Source organism: Felis catus, chromosome E2 (genome assembly GCF_018350175.1).
Source record: "Felis catus isolate Fca126 chromosome E2, F.catus_Fca126_mat1.0, whole genome shotgun sequence".
Taxonomy (NCBI): domain Eukaryota; kingdom Metazoa; phylum Chordata; class Mammalia; order Carnivora; family Felidae; genus Felis; species Felis catus.
In genome coordinates, this window is record NC_058382.1 from 31,275,559 (window position 1) to 31,294,119 (window position 18,561).

The following is an 18,561-nucleotide window of genomic DNA, read 5'->3' on the forward strand; positions in this document are numbered from 1 at the left end:
ATAACCTGGACTTTGGTTCACTTCAGTAAGTATTGTTATTGGGTTACCTACTTTGTCCTCCACAACCTGGTCATAGATAATTTATATGCTTTTGTTCTATCCTATGTATATATGCATAGATCACTCAAATTAACACTTGAGAGAGAGAGAGAGAGAGAGAGAGAGAGAGAGAGAGCGAGTGCAAGAAATTTGCAAAACAGAACAGAGTTTTTTTGCATATATTTATTTATCTCTACCATGGGTGGCAGTAACCCACCGTACTGAGCCTCAGGAAACTGGTATGAACCTGGTTTTTCAGATTATTAGCAGTTAACAAGATTAGGTATAATCTTTTGGTTTTATTCCTTTACAGGATAGTCATGGCCGTAACTGGTATTTAAAATATTCAAAATAAAATAAAATAAAATATTCAAAAGAACTAGTTTGAAGCCAACACTATTCTTAAGCAATGGTCTAAAGTGTGATGCTTTGTTTTATGTTTTCTTTCCTCATTTAGAATGGTTACTTTTTGATGATCCAGGTAAACGCCTGTCGATAAGGTGGAGCCTTATCTTCATTGCTGTGACTCACAGACACTGAAGCCATGAGGCTTTCATTAACTGGAGAGGTAAGCTAAATGCGGCAGAAGTAACTTTTTCAAAACCAGAGTATGATGAAGAATGCAGTGCTATAGAATCACAGTGAAACAAAATCTGAAATCCATATGTATTTGATAACTCCAAACTTTTAAGCCACTCCCTCCAATTCTTTTTTTTTTTTTTTTAACTGCAAAAAGGCTAATTAATTCGGGATTAAAAAAAAAATTACCTGTAATTTTTCTGAGCATGGAAATGCTGCCTCTAAAGCTTATACTACTCTAAATGACTGGGCTTTACGCCATTCCTTTGGGGAGAAAACTGTAATACAGAGACTATTCTATAAACCCCTCCATTGATGCAGTCGGTTAAGTTGCTCATTTGCCTCATTTTATTGGAAACATGTTCTATAATATCTGTTCTTACCCCACAGATCAAGATGTGTTTAGTGGAGCAAATTATTTGTACATAAGCCAATTGTGTTTAAAATAAAGGAAAGGGAGGGATCAAAAAAGACATGATCAATCAATAAATAAAGCTCTAAAATGACCATAAAAAGAATACATACAAATTTCTTATTTCTCCTCTGGCTTCTTCAAGTAAACTGTTGCCATGTTTTGTAAGCATGGGTTGTAGAGTTTCTGCTACGTCAATATCTTGGAAGCGAATACCTAAAAGTCAATCAGCAAGATTATAAAAGTGAAATTAATAAAGAAGGACTCTTGATTTGCTATCATAAAGAAATGTGTATATAAGAAAATTTCCTAAGTACTGAGATACAGGAGCTCTATAGTGCAGAGACTTAGAAATCCATTGCCCAAGGGAGTATCATTGGCATCAAGTGCACACAGCAGTAAGTATTGCCCATTAAACAAATTCCGCTATGGAAACCAAATGACCTAGAAATAATTTGACTCCACTTAGATTTATAACTCCTAAAGTCATTCTGAAAGAACCAAAGTCTTCAATTCAGGGCTTTATGATATAAACTCAGGTATGAAGGAAAGAGATTTCAATGACTTAACTTCCCCCCCGCCCCCTATATTTGGCTAAAGACTTTTATTTTTTTATTAAAATTTTTTTTAATGTTGTATTTTTTTGAGAGAGAGAGAAAGACAGAATGCAGGTGGAGGAGGGGCAGAGAGAGAGGGAGACACAGAATCTGAAGTAGGCTCCAGCCAGGTTCTGAGCTGTCAGCACAGAGCCCAACATGGGGCTCGAACCCACAGACTGCAAGATCATGACCTGAGCCAAAGTCGGACACTTAACTGACTGAGCCATCCAGGCATCCCTGGATGTAGATTAAAAACATTTTTTTTCCATTAGCCATTCACATTCCTTGCCCTTACATTTTGAACCCGATCTTCATTTGTGCGACTCACAGATACTGTGAGTGTGAATCAAAATGTTCTACACTTTGGTTTATTCCATCTCAATAAGAAAATTCACATTTAAACAAAGGTAATTCAAGAAGTGATCATGAATGAGATTCCTTTAAATAAAAAATTTTGCTGCTGCCTTAAAAATATAATTTTTCTTGTAAAAGTCGTTACATGCAACTTTACAAGTCTAGTCCCGTTGTTAAAAGTGAGACATGATTTTAATTACATGATTGGATTACACTTAAAAAATAATTAAGTAACTAGAGTTTCAAGTAGATTAAATATGACAAATAATTTAGATTTTTAGTGGAGCATAGTCTCAGATACGAGGTATAGATAAAAATTCTTTCTTGGGGTGCCTGGGTGGCTAAGTCGGGTAAGTGTGCGACTCTTGATTTTGGCTCAGATCATGATCTCACGGTCGATGGAGCTCCGCGTTGGGCTCTGCAGAATCTGAAGCAGCCTCCGGGCTCTGAGCTGCAAGCACAGAGCCTGATGTGGGGCTTGAACTCACAGACCGTGAGATCTCGACCTGAGCTGAAGTCAGCCTCTTAACTGACTGAGCCACTTAGGCGCCCCTATCCTTAAAATAATCTTAATACTTATGGTGTAATAGTGGTTTGCCAACGGTTACATTGTAAAACATGCACACTTGATAAAAATCTTTGTTCTACCAGTTCTTCACAGTAAGGATTCTTTCTACATTACAATGATCGCGCGTTAAACCAGTACTTTCCATGCTTTATCCTGACAAGGCACGCATAGAAAAAGGTAGTATTTGTACAGCAGCTTGAGGGCAAGGCTGCTCATAGCCAGAGAGGGTCTACTGTCTGCACGTGGCCACCCTACGCTGTGATATTTCTGACAAGTGTGGCCTAAGTCCCAAGCTCAAAGGCAGTCTTCGAGAGTCTATTCAGATTACTAAGGTATCAACCTTGATAATGGTGCCTGGAGTTTACTCAGAAAGAGAACATATTCATCACCAGTTAGCACTTTGTGCAGCTTCTACCTCTTGGACTCTGTACCAAGCAGTGAAAAAGGTTTGAATTAGTATGATTTTTTTTTTTTAATGTTTATTTTTCTGAGAGAGAGAGAGGGACAGAGTGCAAGTGAGGGAGGGGCAGAGTGAGACACACAGAATCTGATGCAGGCTTCAGGCTCTGAGCAGTCAGCACACAGCCTGATGTGGGGCTTGAACCCACGAACCGTGAGATAAACGACCTGAGCCGAAGTCGGATGCTTAATCGACTGAGCCACCCAGGTGCCCCTGAATTACTGAGATTGTATAAACACAATGAGAAATTCAAGCTATGTAGTCACACTGTAAAGACTGTGCAGCTCTTTTTTTTCCCTTCATAAGAGAAAACTTCCATCAGACTCTTCTTTTTAAACAGCAGTTCATAGTACTAGATTAGTTTGCCATATTCATCTAAAATTTGGGTGTTGCTTTTTTATTTAGTATAAAAGACCTTACAGACCTTAGAGATCATCTTGCCCAGCTATAGTCACAGATGCCAAAACTACGTTTTGGAGTGGGTAGGTGACTTTTGAAAGGTAACATATTTTACCATGGCGTTACCATCTCTCGACTCCTTGGCTAATCTGCTGTTATCACTCCATTCTACAGATAGGAAGAATGAGGCTCTGAGAGGTCAAGTGCTCTCTTCCATGTTAATTAGCAGCAGAATAATTTTCTAATTTATAATTCATTATGATTGCTTTGGTTATTTTCAGTCTGTTGCCAACCTCACAAGCTAGAGTAGCTAAGCCCTGCCATCCTGCAGCTGTCTCCTAGGTGGAGGCCTAGGTGACTTCCAGGGAACTCTGCCTGGGGAAGAGATAGTGTCAATAATCAGTCTGGAGAAAAAAAATAGAACAAAATTTTCTCCTTTTCTGTTTATATGGCATTTTTTTCCTCTCCTCAATGAATTGAAATGAAAGTTTTACATGATTTTTTTGTGTCCCTCAAAATGTTTGGTCTTGATGTGAAGCATGTTCCAAACAAAGATCAATTACGGCTATCATGTTATTTCCTTCCCTAGTTGGTGAAATTTTAAAAATGTTACTTAAAATACATACTGATTTTTCGCTTCATCATAAATAAATAAGTTCATCATGGGCAGAGAGAACTGGGGATTTTTATTAGAAGTATTTAGGTTCTTTTCATATTAAGTTTCATCTATGCAATTGAATTGCTTTGTAACCTGGGTATGTTTTACGGGACTCATTTTCAAAATGAGGAAAGTGATTGACCTATGATCATTTTTGGAGACAGAGGAGGCCTTTATGGTCACTTGCTTAAATCCTTTTATCCTACATGTAAAGATCAAGGTCAGAATGATCAGATGACTTGTCCAAGGTCACCAGACAGTAAGTAGAGGAGCAGGAACCCAGTTTTTGAAACCCTTAGTTATACCCATATTGCACTGTCATGCTGTTGCCATACGATGAAGGATTTAAATAATCCTGCAAATTTTATAAACAGCCTTCTGACAAAGAAATTAAGTGCCATCATAAATAAGCAAACTAGCTGGTTTCCTCGTTTGCCTGAGTCAATGCGATTTCCGTCTGCAACACAGAAAACCAACTCAAACTAAACTTCTATTTTACGGTTGCACATGTATCTCCCGTATCAGGATAAAGAGTTACGTTCAAGGTGTTACCTAACAAATTTGGGTGTGATCTAGGGATTCTTGAATAAAAGGATCTTCATGTTAATATTAACATTTTATCAAAAAGCAAGTCAAAAACATTTTTCTTTCTAAAGTTACTCAAAACCATGAAAAATATGGAAATAAAACTCTGTGTGTGTGTAAAACAACCTATTAAAAGAGTTACATTTAGGATCTAATATAAGTCAATATAAACTTACTTTACCTTTCCTGGGGCATTCCTGTGAGCCTGCATTTTCATTCACTTTTCTACGCCCCGTGTTAACACGAGATTGCACGTAATTGTACGGTGTTTGCCTGTAACCCTGGATTTGAAGTTGCTGTTTGGTTGAAATGAGTCTGTTTTTGAGGACTTCATTCTGTCTTTCAAGCTCATGCACTTTCTCTTGCAGCCGCTCAATCATTTCTTCCATTTCCACATCTCGTCCCAGCCGCTTGGGGCCGCCACCACCCCGCTCATATCTTTTCTTGTCATTAACTAGCCGTATTAACTTGGTGGCCATTCTAGGGAAATAATAAAAAGATGAAAAGGAATGTGAGAAGTCAGCATAAAATGCATTCTGTTGAAAGGAACATAATCACTGTGAGGACTTCAGTGCAGAACCTGAATAATAAATTTCAGGTTTTGATGTAACTATTACTGCCTGTGAAGAATCCTTTGATGATAATTGAAACCACTGGGCAACAATCTGCTTTATAGCACTGACAAATAACAGTTTCCTAAGGCTTATCATTTAAGGTTAGTAAAGAGAGGACACATATTTACTCCATATGTTCCTCAAATGCAATTTTTAACGCATGACCTTATGTAGGAATGCTGTATGCACTTAAATGTAGCTACAGATTGTGGATGTGGTGGGTTATAATATGCAAGCCACAGTAAGTTACAGTTTTGAAAAGTGTTAAGACTGCAGCCCTGCTAAGTTTTAGGCGGACTGTTTTCAGTTTCTCTAGAATTAAGACATACTACAAATACAAGAAGGTTAGAATGCACAGGTACACATTTATAAAAAGCCCAATGAAAAATTCAGAGGAACCAAAATGTGCCACTAAATGCTGCTTCGAACAAGAAATCCTCGTGTTTGATGGCAGAAAGTAATCAGATGCAAGAAGCGTTATTTTAATGCTACCTTTAAATTTAGACATAAGTTGTGCTTTTGACATCTCAGGAGTTTATACCTTTCATTCTTTTAAGTTTTGATAAAAACTGGTTAGACAGAACAAAAGACAGAAAGGGCACATGGGGGTGATGTAATATACACGTACGGAAAACATGCCTGACAGTGAGTGGAAAAATGTTGGCAGGACAAGAAAGAAAAGGTGGCTTTGATGAGAGACACAAGTTCAAGACTTTACAAAATTGGTCGCACATCTTCAATAGCTGATTCTGGTTTATAGTGAATCTATTTTTATAAAGAGCCAGACGGAGATTGAAAATAAAAACTCACTTCATTTTTCTTTAAATGGGGTTTGCTTTATTTTACCATGGTTATGGACAGAAGCTTTTACTTAAGAGAACAAAAGTGAAATAAAAAAATCCTTAATAGCTTTGGGATGTCATAGAACAACCTCTTTTTGCCCTGAGCAGAGTCCTCTGTAAGAGCGGTAGTAATACAGGTCTATCTACACTTCTGGCTACCCGGCCTACAGCATGTGGCATCAGGGAGAGCTATGCATAACATAATCAGTTAAGATTGTTTTCTCTTTCCCTTGAGGCAAATCCATTAAACATGCTTTATAAGGGATATAGGATAATAAAAACCAAGATCCAAGAGTACCACAAACACTCTAGTAAAATAATCAATGGATTAGTTCCTTTTCCACCTAATCCAGAGAATGATATATCATTGGGAAATTGGGGCAGGTATCATAAGCCCAACAGAGCCACACACTCTATCTATCCCTTTAATGAGTTTAGCATCCTTAGCCCCGCCCAGTGGCTTAGCCACAGAAATATGGTAGCCATCCAACTGAGATGTCGAGCTAAATATCTGAATCTTTTGTTACCAAGAGACCTTCACAGAGATAGAGATTACATCCAAAGGACACAGGTTTAATATAAAAAGTCAGTCAACATGTGGAGAATAACAAATGACCCAAATTTTGAAGGAAAGCAAAGCACATCAATAGAGTGGCTTTAAATTCCTTCAGGGATGTACAAATAAACGTTTTGTCAAGAAACCTAAGATCCCATGTTTGTACAGGAATAGCAATAATTTTCATTTGTTTCAGGTGATTATTTTGTAACATTAAAGAATCATAAGTGATCTGGTAAAGTTTGAGTACTTATTTAAAAAGGTGGTTTATCAAGTCTACATTTATACCAACGTGATACTAATTCCATCTTAAGGATAAATTTAAAAGCAGTTCTGGACCGCCTGGCTGGCTCAATCGGTAAAGCATGTGACTTCTGATCTTGGGATTGTAAGTTCGAGCCCCATGTTGGGTGTAGAGATTACTCAAAAATAAAATCTTAAAAAAATAAATGAAAGCAGTTTTACACATGTTTGTAGGTAGTGTCAGTGGCATAAAATTCAGAAAGGATTTAGAGCTTTGGGTCATAGTGGTCCTTGGTTCACTACTCTCAGGGCTATATAAAATAAAATCCCAAGAGCTTAAATGGCTTCAGCCTAATACCATACGCTAGTGGCAGAGAAATAATAGAACACATGTATACAACTTGACTCCTAGCCGAGTCCTTTTTCTATTAAACTACATGGCTCGTTATTAGGTTGTTTTATATTTTCTGGCTAGGACAGATTACTAATGAGGTCAAGGTTGTGAATTCAATTATTTAACTGGCCAATTAGGCTTACAAAGGAAAAAAAAATGGTTCTGTGGTCATAGACTGCATTCCTCATTCTGATAGGACATGTGTGTGTTACTGGTCAGAAAAGGAATCAGGTAAGCGAATCACAGGTCTTGAAAAACCATGTTATCAGGACTCAAAAATGAACTCAAAAGCCCCCCACCCAGCAGGTCAGTGAGTCATTAAAACAAAGCCCACAGAGTACAGATAAATTCTTAGCAGGATAAATTCTAATCAGAAAGACCTCCCCCCCACCCCATACCATCATCTTTCTTCCATGGCTGTCCCACCTTTCCATTTAGCCTAGAACATGAATATGAATACAGGCCTGTGCAAGCTTACAAATGGGAATGTACTTCTTTGTTTTTAAGGCCATACATTCCAAAGATAGTAATGGTGTTGTGAACAAGAAAGAATGAAAGTCTACTCTTAAGAAGTTACCCCTGCAAAAATTTCTTGCACACAAATCAAGTGACAACGTTTCTTTAGAAACAGTAAGGACTCTTTGAAATATAGGTTCTAGACTAATCCAAGCAAAGTTAAATATGTTCCAGACATTGAAGTGAGGTTTTCATTAGTAAACCCCCAATCTTAAGGGAACGTGTATCCTAACAAGTTAGAATAGCTAATTACTTTTTCAAACTTTCATTTTAAAACCAAGACATTTAAAAAACAGATGCTTTGGCCATTTGCTTATTAAACTATAAATATTAAACCAGAAGTTATTTATAGATATGATACACTTGTACTCTTAGTTATTAGCTCTTGCTTTCAAATAGCAACTTCAGACATAATAAACACTCATAATCTTTTTGGTTTATTATTCTATTTTGTAAGATTTTCCATTTTTAAAAATTGTATTTATTTACAACCTGCCTTGTTCCAAAAAAAGATTCCAGGTGGAGTTTTCAATTAAGTTTATAACACAGCATATCCTCCAAACTTTACAGAGTCAGGAAAACAAGCTAAAAGCTTTTTATCATAACCTTTTAATTTTATCCTCTTGCTTGTGGGCATGCTGTTTAAGTAAAATGTTCTCATCATGCAAACGCAAAAATCTGTCTTCCAGTTCCTCACGACTGATACGTGACACTGCCTGGCGAGACTTCATTGTCCGTGTTGTTGAAGTTTCTGTAAAAATGCCAAGGTAATTAACAGTGGGATTACTTAACATAGTCTCTAAAAATGGTAACAGTTGATATTAATATAATCTCTGATGCACTCATCTTTGTTCCTTTCTGACATATAATTAAGACTGTTGTAGAAAATGTTATAACATTGTTTATGTCACCAAGCAGAGGGGAGAATAAAAATCTTTGCTATTACAGTTTATGTGCAATCTTAAGGATTTCAGCAATAATAATATTCATTCAAACGATATTGAAATGACCATTCTTTAAGACTGTAAGAGAATTCTGATCGAATAAGATTTTCAATTTATATGCTCAATATTGAAAAAAACAAATTAAAAGTCAAAGTATCTGAAAGTTTTTTTGTTTGTTTGTTTGTTTTTTACAAAAGAGTTGTAACAATAATTTGGTGAACACAGGGTATATTTCAGAGCTATGTATGTGTTTTGGGTTACAGAACATAAACTGTAAAATTTGCAAGTCCACACAACGAAATCAACCAACCTTTACAAATTTATAAGCTATTTTACATATTTTAAAAGAACTTTTATATCTTTCAGCATGTATATGTATTTTTTTTATATATATGCTTAAATTTGGTATCTTCCATATCACTGGCTAATTTTCATCAATCATCCAAAAGAAACAAAGAACAAATGGACAAAGAGTAAAGCCCCTAGGTGCGTTCCTGAGGGCAAGAATTGAACTTAAAGTAGCAAATTCCAATAAATAGCTTTGCACAATTAAAATTCATTGGTATTTGAATACTTGGTACTCTACCAAAGACCTAAAACAAAGCTTATACATACTTTTCATTTTAAAAAATAAAATATGTAGACTTGGACGTATCTTTTTCAATAAAAAGCATACTGACCACCTTTCTGTGGTAGTTCAAGGTGGCCACTTGGAACTGTTCTAACGAACAGGTGTATGAAGACACCTTAGTGGAGTGTATTTTACATCCCAGCCATCTCAATGACAAATGCACTGGCACGACATGCTGTATACACAAAAACATAGCTCTACACTCTCAATTGTTCCTCAAAGCAGTTATTTTACCTTTTCAATTTTAAAGTGCTTCTTGAGCTCTACAGCAACCACTAAGTGATAAAAGGATAAGGAAAACCTTTAATGTATATTAATTTGATAAAACAAAGTCAATATCGCTTGGATAAACAAACCATTTTGAGGTACTCTACTTGAAAGGCAAAAATTTTTAAATATGGCATTTCCTGCCATATAAAATTTCAACATAAAGAAACATTTTAATGGTGAATGTGATTTAAACCAGGCAATTCGGTTTGGAAGCTTGATACTCTCTGCGTAGTTCCTACTGATGTGTGGAATTTTAAAAAGATGATTTATAACAATTCTTTATCAGAACAGAGGGGGATTTTACAGTTTCTATGAGCTGTTGATAATTGATGCACGCAGTAAAATACCATATGTTGTTCTAAACTCTCCATGTGCCTGTTTAGTCCAATCAAGAGCTATATAGTTACTTAAACGGCTTCATTGGTGAGGATATCAGAAATACTTTAAATTAACAGAAGTTACTGATCAAAGTTCATAACGATAATAAATAACAGCTGGCCGTACCTTGTAACCCTCCCATTCCAGAGAGGTTTAGACCTGTATCTTTCACAGGCAGGTCTCCTGCCGTCTCATCAGTTGGACCAGACATGGCCTCTGTCTGCGGAGAAAAGAAAATTCAAATAAAATCTTCTCAACATACAACATGATGCAATGGAATGAACCAAATAAAATGAATAAGGCACTATGACTTTAATGGACTTCTTAATGCTCACATGTGCTGCTTGAAGAAGATGAAAGCTTCATTTTAAAAGTAATACTACGTTCAATCATGGAGACAGTGTTCCTTTCAACAGTGTATTTCCTATAGTTTGCTTAGGAAATGAGGTAAGATTATCATTCTTCCTTCTCTCTTCTTATTTCTCTGTCTGAAACAAAAACAAACTCCCCCCTAATTTAAGAAATACTTTCCTCTCCATCCCCCTTTCCCTTTTGTGCCCCCCAAAGCAAGCAGGTACCTTGAAAACAACCAGTCAGAAACTTGATTCAAATGGTTGTTCTATTATTTACTAGCTGGTGAAGTCACCTAGTCTGAGTTTTGGTTCCTTAATCTCAGTATTTCTTAAAAGGTCATCTTACTTTGTTTTACACACACACACACACACACACACACACACACACACACACACACACGCACACACCCTTACATAGTATATATGTATGTATACAAGTAAACTCTACCCCCAGCATGGGGCTCAAACTCATGACCTGGAGATCAGAAGTCACATGCTCTACCGACAACTGAGCCAGCCAGGTGCCTCAGTTCCTTAACTTCAAAAATGGAGAAAATAATACCGATCTCACCGAGTTATTCTAAGGGTGAGATGGTAAACTAATAGCAGTGAGCACATTTGCCTGGGAGGTCAATACTACTTGAATATTAATTTCCAGTTTGGTGCGCAAATGAGTGGGTAGGTCCAAGTTTTGCAAAAAGATGCTTCATAAATTCGCCCACTGAGTTTTTGTTCTGTCCTGTCTCTGTCGCCACGAGGCCTAGTCCCAGGGCTTCCTACCGCAACATACAAGCTGTCCAGTTAATTCTGGCATCTTTACAGTTTCTATTCTTCACAGAGATGCCCCACAGTAACTCAGTTTTGTATGTGGATGTAAATGGTCCATGCAATGTCTAGTATGCGGAAAAAGAAAGATTTCGCATTTTCATTTCAAATTACCTCGAAAGCCAAATGCAAACTACCAGTGAGATGCCCTAAGGCAGAGGTTCTCAATCTCTAGAACGGCGGGCCTAGAATGTAAAGTCCAAGAGAGTACCAAATTTGTCCTGTGTACCTCTGTCCTGTACTCTGAGAGGCTAGCACAGAGCTTGGCACATAGCAGGCATTTGCTAAATACTTGTTGAATGAAGGGAATCCATGGGGCTTTAGGGTCTGGGGACCCAAGAGATGGTTTATCAAATCTTGTATGCATATTTGTATACGCACACTATCTTTTAGGGAAAGGGCTCATAACTTTTACTGTAACTTACCGAAGGCTGAGAACCACTGCATTCAGTCGTGACACAAACAATTAACAGACATAGACCTGAGAGATCATCTCCTACTTCTGGAAACACTACTACAGAAAAGGTCGATTTTAGGAAGCAAATCATCAACAGTTTAAACATAGGACACTTGTGAAAACGGTAACGTTGCCATAACAGAGTTATGGTAGCTTTTATGATCACGACGATGATGACAGTCAACGTTTACTTACTGAATGCTTACTAAAATGTGCCAGACATGCTTCTGAGTGCTCTGATTAGGAATTAATCAATTATCTCACAATATCCCTGGGAGGTTGTTACACAAATGGTTCTTACTTTACACATGAAAAAACCTGGACACATCCTAGGGAGCTGGCCTAAGGTCACACACCTAAGAAGTAGGCGTCTGGTCACATTTTTGTCATGGCTGGGAAGGTGGAGGGCAGTGTTACTGGCATCCAGAGGCCAGAGATGATGTTAAACATCCTACAGTACATGGGAACCACAGCAAAGAATTAATTACCTGGCCCCACAAGTTAACAACGCCGAGGCTGAGAAATCCTGCACCACACTGTAACACCTCTCCATACCATCTCATGTCATCCCTCCTCGCTCACCATGCCCAATCACACTCCTACATTAGGTTCCTCAAATCCAGGGTCCCCTTCGCCTTGCTCAAAGCCTTTGCGTTAGCTGGCTCCTCATTCTCTGGGGCTCAGCTCAAAGGCCACTTCCTCAGAGATGTCTTCCCTGATCATCCTGTGGTTACTTTCCCTCCGGTTTCATCACTGTGTATTTCTGTTGTAGCAGTCATCTCTACCTAAAATCGTCTTATTTGTTTACTAGTTGACTACCAGTTTGTCACCTAGTAAGTAAAGCAGAAGCATCTTGAGACGGGTATCAGTCCTGTTCACAGCTGTAGGGAACAGGGCCTGATGCAAGGCACTGATGCAAGACCGACGTTAATATTTACTGAATGTTTAAATGAAAACCTGGCTTTGAGACTAAAATGGTAAACAAAATCCCCGCCTGTCTGTAGTTAACAGGCTATGGGGTAATCAAACGATAAACAAGTAATTATAAATCACTAAGCCAACAATAGGCCATTTAAGAGGCTAAAGGGGCTACCAACCAACTCTTAACCCAGGGTTAAGGAGCGAATTGTGTTTATGTGCCCTTCTATGTGAAGGAGGACTTGGAAAGGCACGGCAGGCAGCATCAACTCTCATCAGCCTGGTTTAAGGCTGGGCTGTAAAATTTCAAACCGGTGCTGGGCGTGGGGATAATGGGCGGGCTGTGATTCAGGCCTGAGGATGTGGTGTCTCGTGCTGGGCTGCTTTTCACGCAAGCAGAACTCTAGGGCCTTCTCTAGGCCGTAGAGCGGATCCCAGGACCCCCACCCATGCTGTAGGTAGAGGGTGGGGCCACCTCCGTCCCCCTCACCTCCCCCAGAGTACTCACCGCCACTGTCTCCCCGCAGCTAGCTACCGTTGCTATAGCGCCGACAGCGTGCTGGGCTGCTGGCCGTGAGGAGCACGGGAAAAACATGGCAGGCTCCGTTGCCTCCTGGGAAATGTAGTTTTCGTCCGGCCCTCGCCCGCCCTTTCGACGCGTAGCTGTCGGCCCTGGGAAATTCTCCTGCCCCAAACCCCGAGGCTCTCTCGGGCGTCGCCGCCTTGCATCCTGGGAAGGGTAGTTCTCGAGGCTCTGAAGGAGCATGGAGCTGGGCGGAAGCAGGACGCCGAGAGAACTACATGCAGGAGGCGGGGTCCAGAGCGAGGAATCTACGCGGCTAGCAGTGGCGAAGGCGGCTGTAGCGGCAGCATGAAGCGGACCCCGACCGCCGAGGAACGAGAGCGCGAAGCTAAGGTATGTGGGCTTCTCCAGAGTCTGGGATCTTTGGTGCACGTATAGCTAGGGGCCGGGAACCGGAAGGGCTTGGCTGCCTGGCGAACGGACGCACGGTCTTAAGCCAGGGGATGACAAGGCCTTGTCAGCAAGGGAACCAGAGACATTGGGGTATATTACATTCGTGCTGCTCAGGATGCAGGCCTAGCATCCTGTTGGATCAGCTCACCAATGAGAATCACGACACCCATTTCCTTTTCCTGCTTCTGCACTTCATTCCTTGGTCAGCTTTGTAGCTACCCTGTGCCTCAGTTTACCGGACTCTCAGATGACTGTGATCGTAACAGTTGTGCGTTCTCTTCGGTAATGAGGACGAGATTGGTTCAGATGAAATATCTGTGCGGTCAGATGTATTTATTTGGAACAGTTGTCTCAGTGGTTGCCTGTTTTGTTCTGTGTCTTCAGCACAGCGGGTATGAATCTAACTACAATCCTATTTTCTACCTTTGGGGTTCAGCCTCAGGTAGTTGCCGTTCCATGGGATGGCAATAATAACATCTATAGCGACGTTTTGTTTTGTCATTTGTTACATGCATTTATTTATTGTCATTTATTACAAGCATTTATTACATGTCAGTTTCTGCGTTAAGTTCGTAAAATTTATATTTCATATTCTCACTGCAGCAGATTTCAAGATAGATATTATGCAGATGGAGTATCAACAGCCCTGTTTTACAGGCGAAGCCTTGAGGTTCAGAAGAATTGAGTGTTTTTCTCTCTCATTCCCCAAATCAAGTCCTGTTGATTTGTTTAAATACGTCGGTAAACCGGTCCATTTTTTCAATCTCTGCCACCTTGGACCAAGCTACCATTATGTCTTTAATGGATTGTTGCATCAGGCTCCTTATTGGCCTGCACTCACTCTACACACTAACACTCCTTTGTCCCCTCATCCCCTTTCTCCCACACAACCAGTCTCTTCTGCACACTATGGAGTGTGATCTTTTCAAAATGCAAATCTGATCATGTCCCTTTCCTTCCTCCCTCCTCTGCCAACCACCTGTTTAAAAGTTTTCCATGACTTCCTGTTGTTCTCAAGAGAGAGACAGAACTTCACATGGCCTATGATGGCCTGGACATCCCACATGACATTCTGCCCACTCTTTGCCCATCAGCCACGTTGGCCTTTTTAAAATTTTTTTTTTTCAGCGTTTATTTATTTTTGGGACAGAGAGAGACAGAGCATGAACGGGGGAGGGGCAGAGAGAGAGGGAGACACAGAATCGGAAACAGGCTCCAGGCTCTGAGCCATCAGCCCAGAGCCTGACGCGGGGCTCGAACTCACGGATCGCGAGATCGTGACCTGGCTGAAGTCGGACGCTCAACCGACTGCGCCACCCAGGCGCCCCAACGTTGGCCTTTTTAAAAGGCCCTCTTTTCTGCTCTCTCTGGTTACATAGCCTTTACACATGCTGTTATGTTGCCTACTCTATATTAGGCAAATATTAGAAGTGAGAACCAATTATAAATATAACACACAGTTCTTGCTCTTGTAGAATTTCGAATCCTACAAGTGAGTTTGTCTTAGGGAATACTTCAATGGACTTAAAATATAAAATCTGCTCTATAATGACCTGAGTTATGACCAGGTTGCACTGGGGACCTGAAGTTTCCATGCTAGGGTCTGCCTGTGATATGGACAGAATACTGAAGATGGGTTCCACAGGGGGAAAGGGAGGGGAAAGGAAGATTCTTTTGCATTAGTCCGCACCAGTGTAAAGGAAGAGAGAAATGTCATCCAGTGGCATTGTGTATGATGTCTTTCTCACCTTTTAGCTTTACATTTGTGTTATCCATCTATTCTGTTAAGATTTATTGAGCACCTATTATTTATTTGCTAGACACTGGGATTATGACTTTAGCTAAGATAGAATCCGTGCACAAAGAAGCTTTTACTCTACTGAAACCATGACCGTTGCCTGTGAGATAGTTATTCATGTCTTCCACATTTTACAGATGTGGAAACCAAGGCTTAAGGAAATCATGACTTGCCCAAGGCCACTTGGTTGCTATGTGGAACTAGGGCTCAGAACCAGGTCTATCGGACTCAAAGCTTTTTTCCATTTTCTGCTGGTGAAACATGTTGAATTGATAGAGCAAGTTGTCTTCCTGTTTTCTTTAAAGAAGTTCTTTGATATTTATTTAAAATTTGCTTATGCCAGTATCATCGGTTAGAACAAAGTATAGGCAATTGAGTTTTAAATCTTAAATAGGAAATGTTCAGTTACTCATGACCTACTTTCTCATTTTCTAATCAACTTTATTGAGGCGTAATTTACGTACAATAATTTGCACCCGTTTATAATGTACAATTTGATGAGTTTGACAGGTGTATACACCTGCAAAACCACCATCATAGTTGACATAGAGAACATTTCAGTCCCTTCTAGAAATTTCCTCTTGCTGATTTGCAGTCAGTGTCTTTCCCACCTTGGCTCCCAAGCAACCACTGATAATGTTTTCTTTTGCTGTAGATGAGTCCATATTTTCTAGAATTTCATACCAATGGAAACATATGGTATGAACTCTTGAGTCTATTTTCACTAAGCATAATGATTTTTGAGACTTATTCATGTTGTCATGTATAGCAATAGTTCATTCCTTTTTATTGCTGAGTGATAGTCTACTGTGTGGATTTACCACATATTGTTTATTCATTCACCTATTGCTGAAGAACATTTGAATTGTTTCTGGTGTGGGGCTGTTATGTAAAAAATGCGGCTGTGACTATTCCTGTATAAATCTTTGTCTTTCTTTCTATTGGGTAAACACTCAGAATTCCAATTGTTGAGTTCTCTGTTTAGCCTTCTAAGAAACTGCTAAAGTGATTCTGCTATTTGTGTTAGTTTTCTAATGCGGCTGGAACAAGTTACCACAAACCTGGTGTCTTAAAACAAATTTATACTCTCTTAGTTCTAAAGGTAAGTCTGGATGCAAGGTTTTGACAGGTCATGGTCCCTCTGGAGGCTCTAGGGGAGAACCCTTCCTTGCCTCTTGTAGCTTCTGGTGATTCCTGGCATTTCTTGGTTTGGGCAACTTAACTTTATTTGGCTTCTGTGTTCCCCTGGCCACCTTCTCTGTGTTTCTGTGTGTCAAATCTCCCCCCCTCCTTTCTCTAGTAAAGACACCAGTCATTATATTTAGGGCCTACCCTAAATCCAAGATGATCTTAATCTCAAGATCCTCCATTTAATTACATCTACAAAGACCCCTTTCCCAGAGCAGGTCACAGTGACAACTACCATGGGTTAAGATTGGACATGTCATTTTGGGGAATGTTATACACACCCAGTACACCATTTTGTATCTCCATCGGCCGTGCACGAGAATTCTAGTTGCTCTGTGACCTCCCCAATGCTTAGTGTTGTCAGTCTCTAAAATTTTAGCCATTCTAGTGGATGTGTAGTGGTATCTGATCGTGGCTTTAATTAGCATTCAGTGATGACTAATGAGGTTGAGTGTCTTTTCTAAAAAGCTATTGAGGTACAATTTTTGTACTGGCAAAACTCACCTATTTTAAGTGGACAGACAATTCAGTGATTTGTAGTGTATTTACAGAGTTGTGCAACAATCAACATAATTTTATTTTAGAACGTTTTCATCATCCCCTAAAGAAGGTGTGTATTCATTTGTAGTTAATCTCCATTTCCACCCCCCATCCCCCCGCCCCGATCCCTAGGCAACCGCTAATCATTTATTCTCAAGATTTGCCTTTTCTGGAGATTTCCTGTGAATGGAATCAGGCAATAGGTGGCCTTTTGTGTTTGGTTTCTTTCACTCAACACGATGTTTTGAGAGGTTCATCCGTGTTGTAGCACGTATCCGTACTTTGTTCCTTTTTGTTACCGAATAGTATAATATTCAAGTGTATGAATACACTGCATTTTGTTTAATCCATTCACCAGTTGATGGATATTTGGGGTTATTTATACATTTTGGCTATTATGAAAAATGCTGCTGTGAACATATACTTCTTTTTTTATATGGCCATATATTTTCCTTTAAGCTCTTGGATAGCTGCCTAGGAGTGGAATTGCTGGTCCCATGGTAAATCTATGTTTAACATTTTAAGAAAGTGCTGTACTGTTTTGGTATGAATCTCGGAGTCCTCCCCAATTTTTATGTTGAGATCCTAATCCCCAAGGTAATGGTATTAGGAGGTAGGGCCTTCAGAGGTGATTAAGAATGGGATTAATGCCCTTATAAAAGAGGCCTGAGAGAGCCCCTCACCCCTTCTGCCGTGTTAGGACACAACCAGAAATTTGGAGTCTGCAACCCAGAAGGAGGTCCTCACTAGAACCTGACCATGCTGGTACGTAGATCTTGGACTTCCAGCCTTTGGGACGGTCCATTTCTGCTGTTCATAAGCCATCCAGTCTGTGGTATTTTGTTACAGCAGCCTGAATGGGCTAAGACATTGTTTTCCAATACGGACACACCATTTTATGTTTCCACTAGCGATGCTTGAGGGTTCCAATTTCTTCACATACTTGTCACCTCCTGTTACTGTCGTTTTGATTATAGCCATTTTAGTGTGCAGCGGCATCTCATTGTGGTTTTGATTTTCATTTCCCAAATGTCTGACGATGCAGAGCTTCTCATGTGTTTATTGACTATGTAGATATTTGTTTTTGTGAAGTGTCTGTTCTAATCTTCAGCTCTTTTTTTTTTTTTTTTTGGCTGGATTGTCTTCTTAATATAAAGTGTTAGGAGCTCTTTATATTTTCTAGATATAAATTCTTTGTCAGCGATATGTATTGTGAACACTGTTTTCCAGGCTTTTAGTTTACTTAATGGTTTTTTGAGGAGCGAAAGTACTTAATTTTGATAAAGGTCCAATTTATTGATATTGCTTTTTATGATTAATGCTTTTTGTGTCGTATCGGTGAAATCGTTACCTATCCCAAGGTCACAAAGATTTCTTGTTTGCTTTTTAAATTAAACTTTATCATCCCCATAATGGGTAATTACTTTCGGTTTTTCTTTTTGAAATAGCTTAGATTGTATTTTCT

General features: G+C 39.4%; 2 protein-coding genes across 16 annotated transcripts in view; one reads left to right on the forward strand and one right to left on the reverse strand.

The window, feature by feature from the left end:
- The window catches only part of RPGRIP1L (RPGRIP1 like), a 108,239-nt gene extending 95,007 nt beyond the window's left edge, over nt 1-13,232 (reverse strand). For 6 of the 7 annotated variants that reach the window (XM_045046920.1, XM_045046921.1, XM_045046922.1 and 3 more), the window contains exons 1-5: nt 13,103-13,232; nt 10,168-10,261; nt 8,425-8,569; nt 4,835-5,133; nt 1,144-1,246 (exon numbers count right to left, since the gene is read on the reverse strand). In XM_045046920.1, the coding sequence (XP_044902855.1) occupies nt 1,144-1,246; nt 4,835-5,133; nt 8,425-8,569; nt 10,168-10,261; nt 13,103-13,189 (728 nt within the window). In that variant the 5' untranslated portion in view covers nt 13,190-13,232. Of the gene's footprint in view, nt 1-1,143; nt 1,247-4,834; nt 5,134-8,424; nt 8,570-10,167; nt 10,262-10,376; nt 10,530-13,102 lie in introns of all 7 variants that reach the window. The other variant, XR_006590714.1, reaches the window with a different exon arrangement.
- A 17-nt stretch (nt 13,233-13,249) lies between these two features.
- Nucleotides 13,250-18,561, forward strand: part of FTO (FTO alpha-ketoglutarate dependent dioxygenase) — a 440,209-nt gene continuing 434,897 nt past the window's right edge. For 4 of the 9 annotated variants that reach the window (XM_045046923.1, XM_003998041.5, XM_045046924.1 and 1 more), the window contains exon 1: nt 13,362-13,510. In XM_045046923.1, the coding sequence (XP_044902858.1) occupies nt 13,466-13,510 (45 nt within the window). In that variant the 5' untranslated portion in view covers nt 13,362-13,465. Of the gene's footprint in view, nt 13,511-18,561 lie in introns of all 9 variants that reach the window. The other 5 variants (XM_045046926.1, XR_006590717.1, XM_045046927.1 and 2 more) reach the window with 3 other exon arrangements.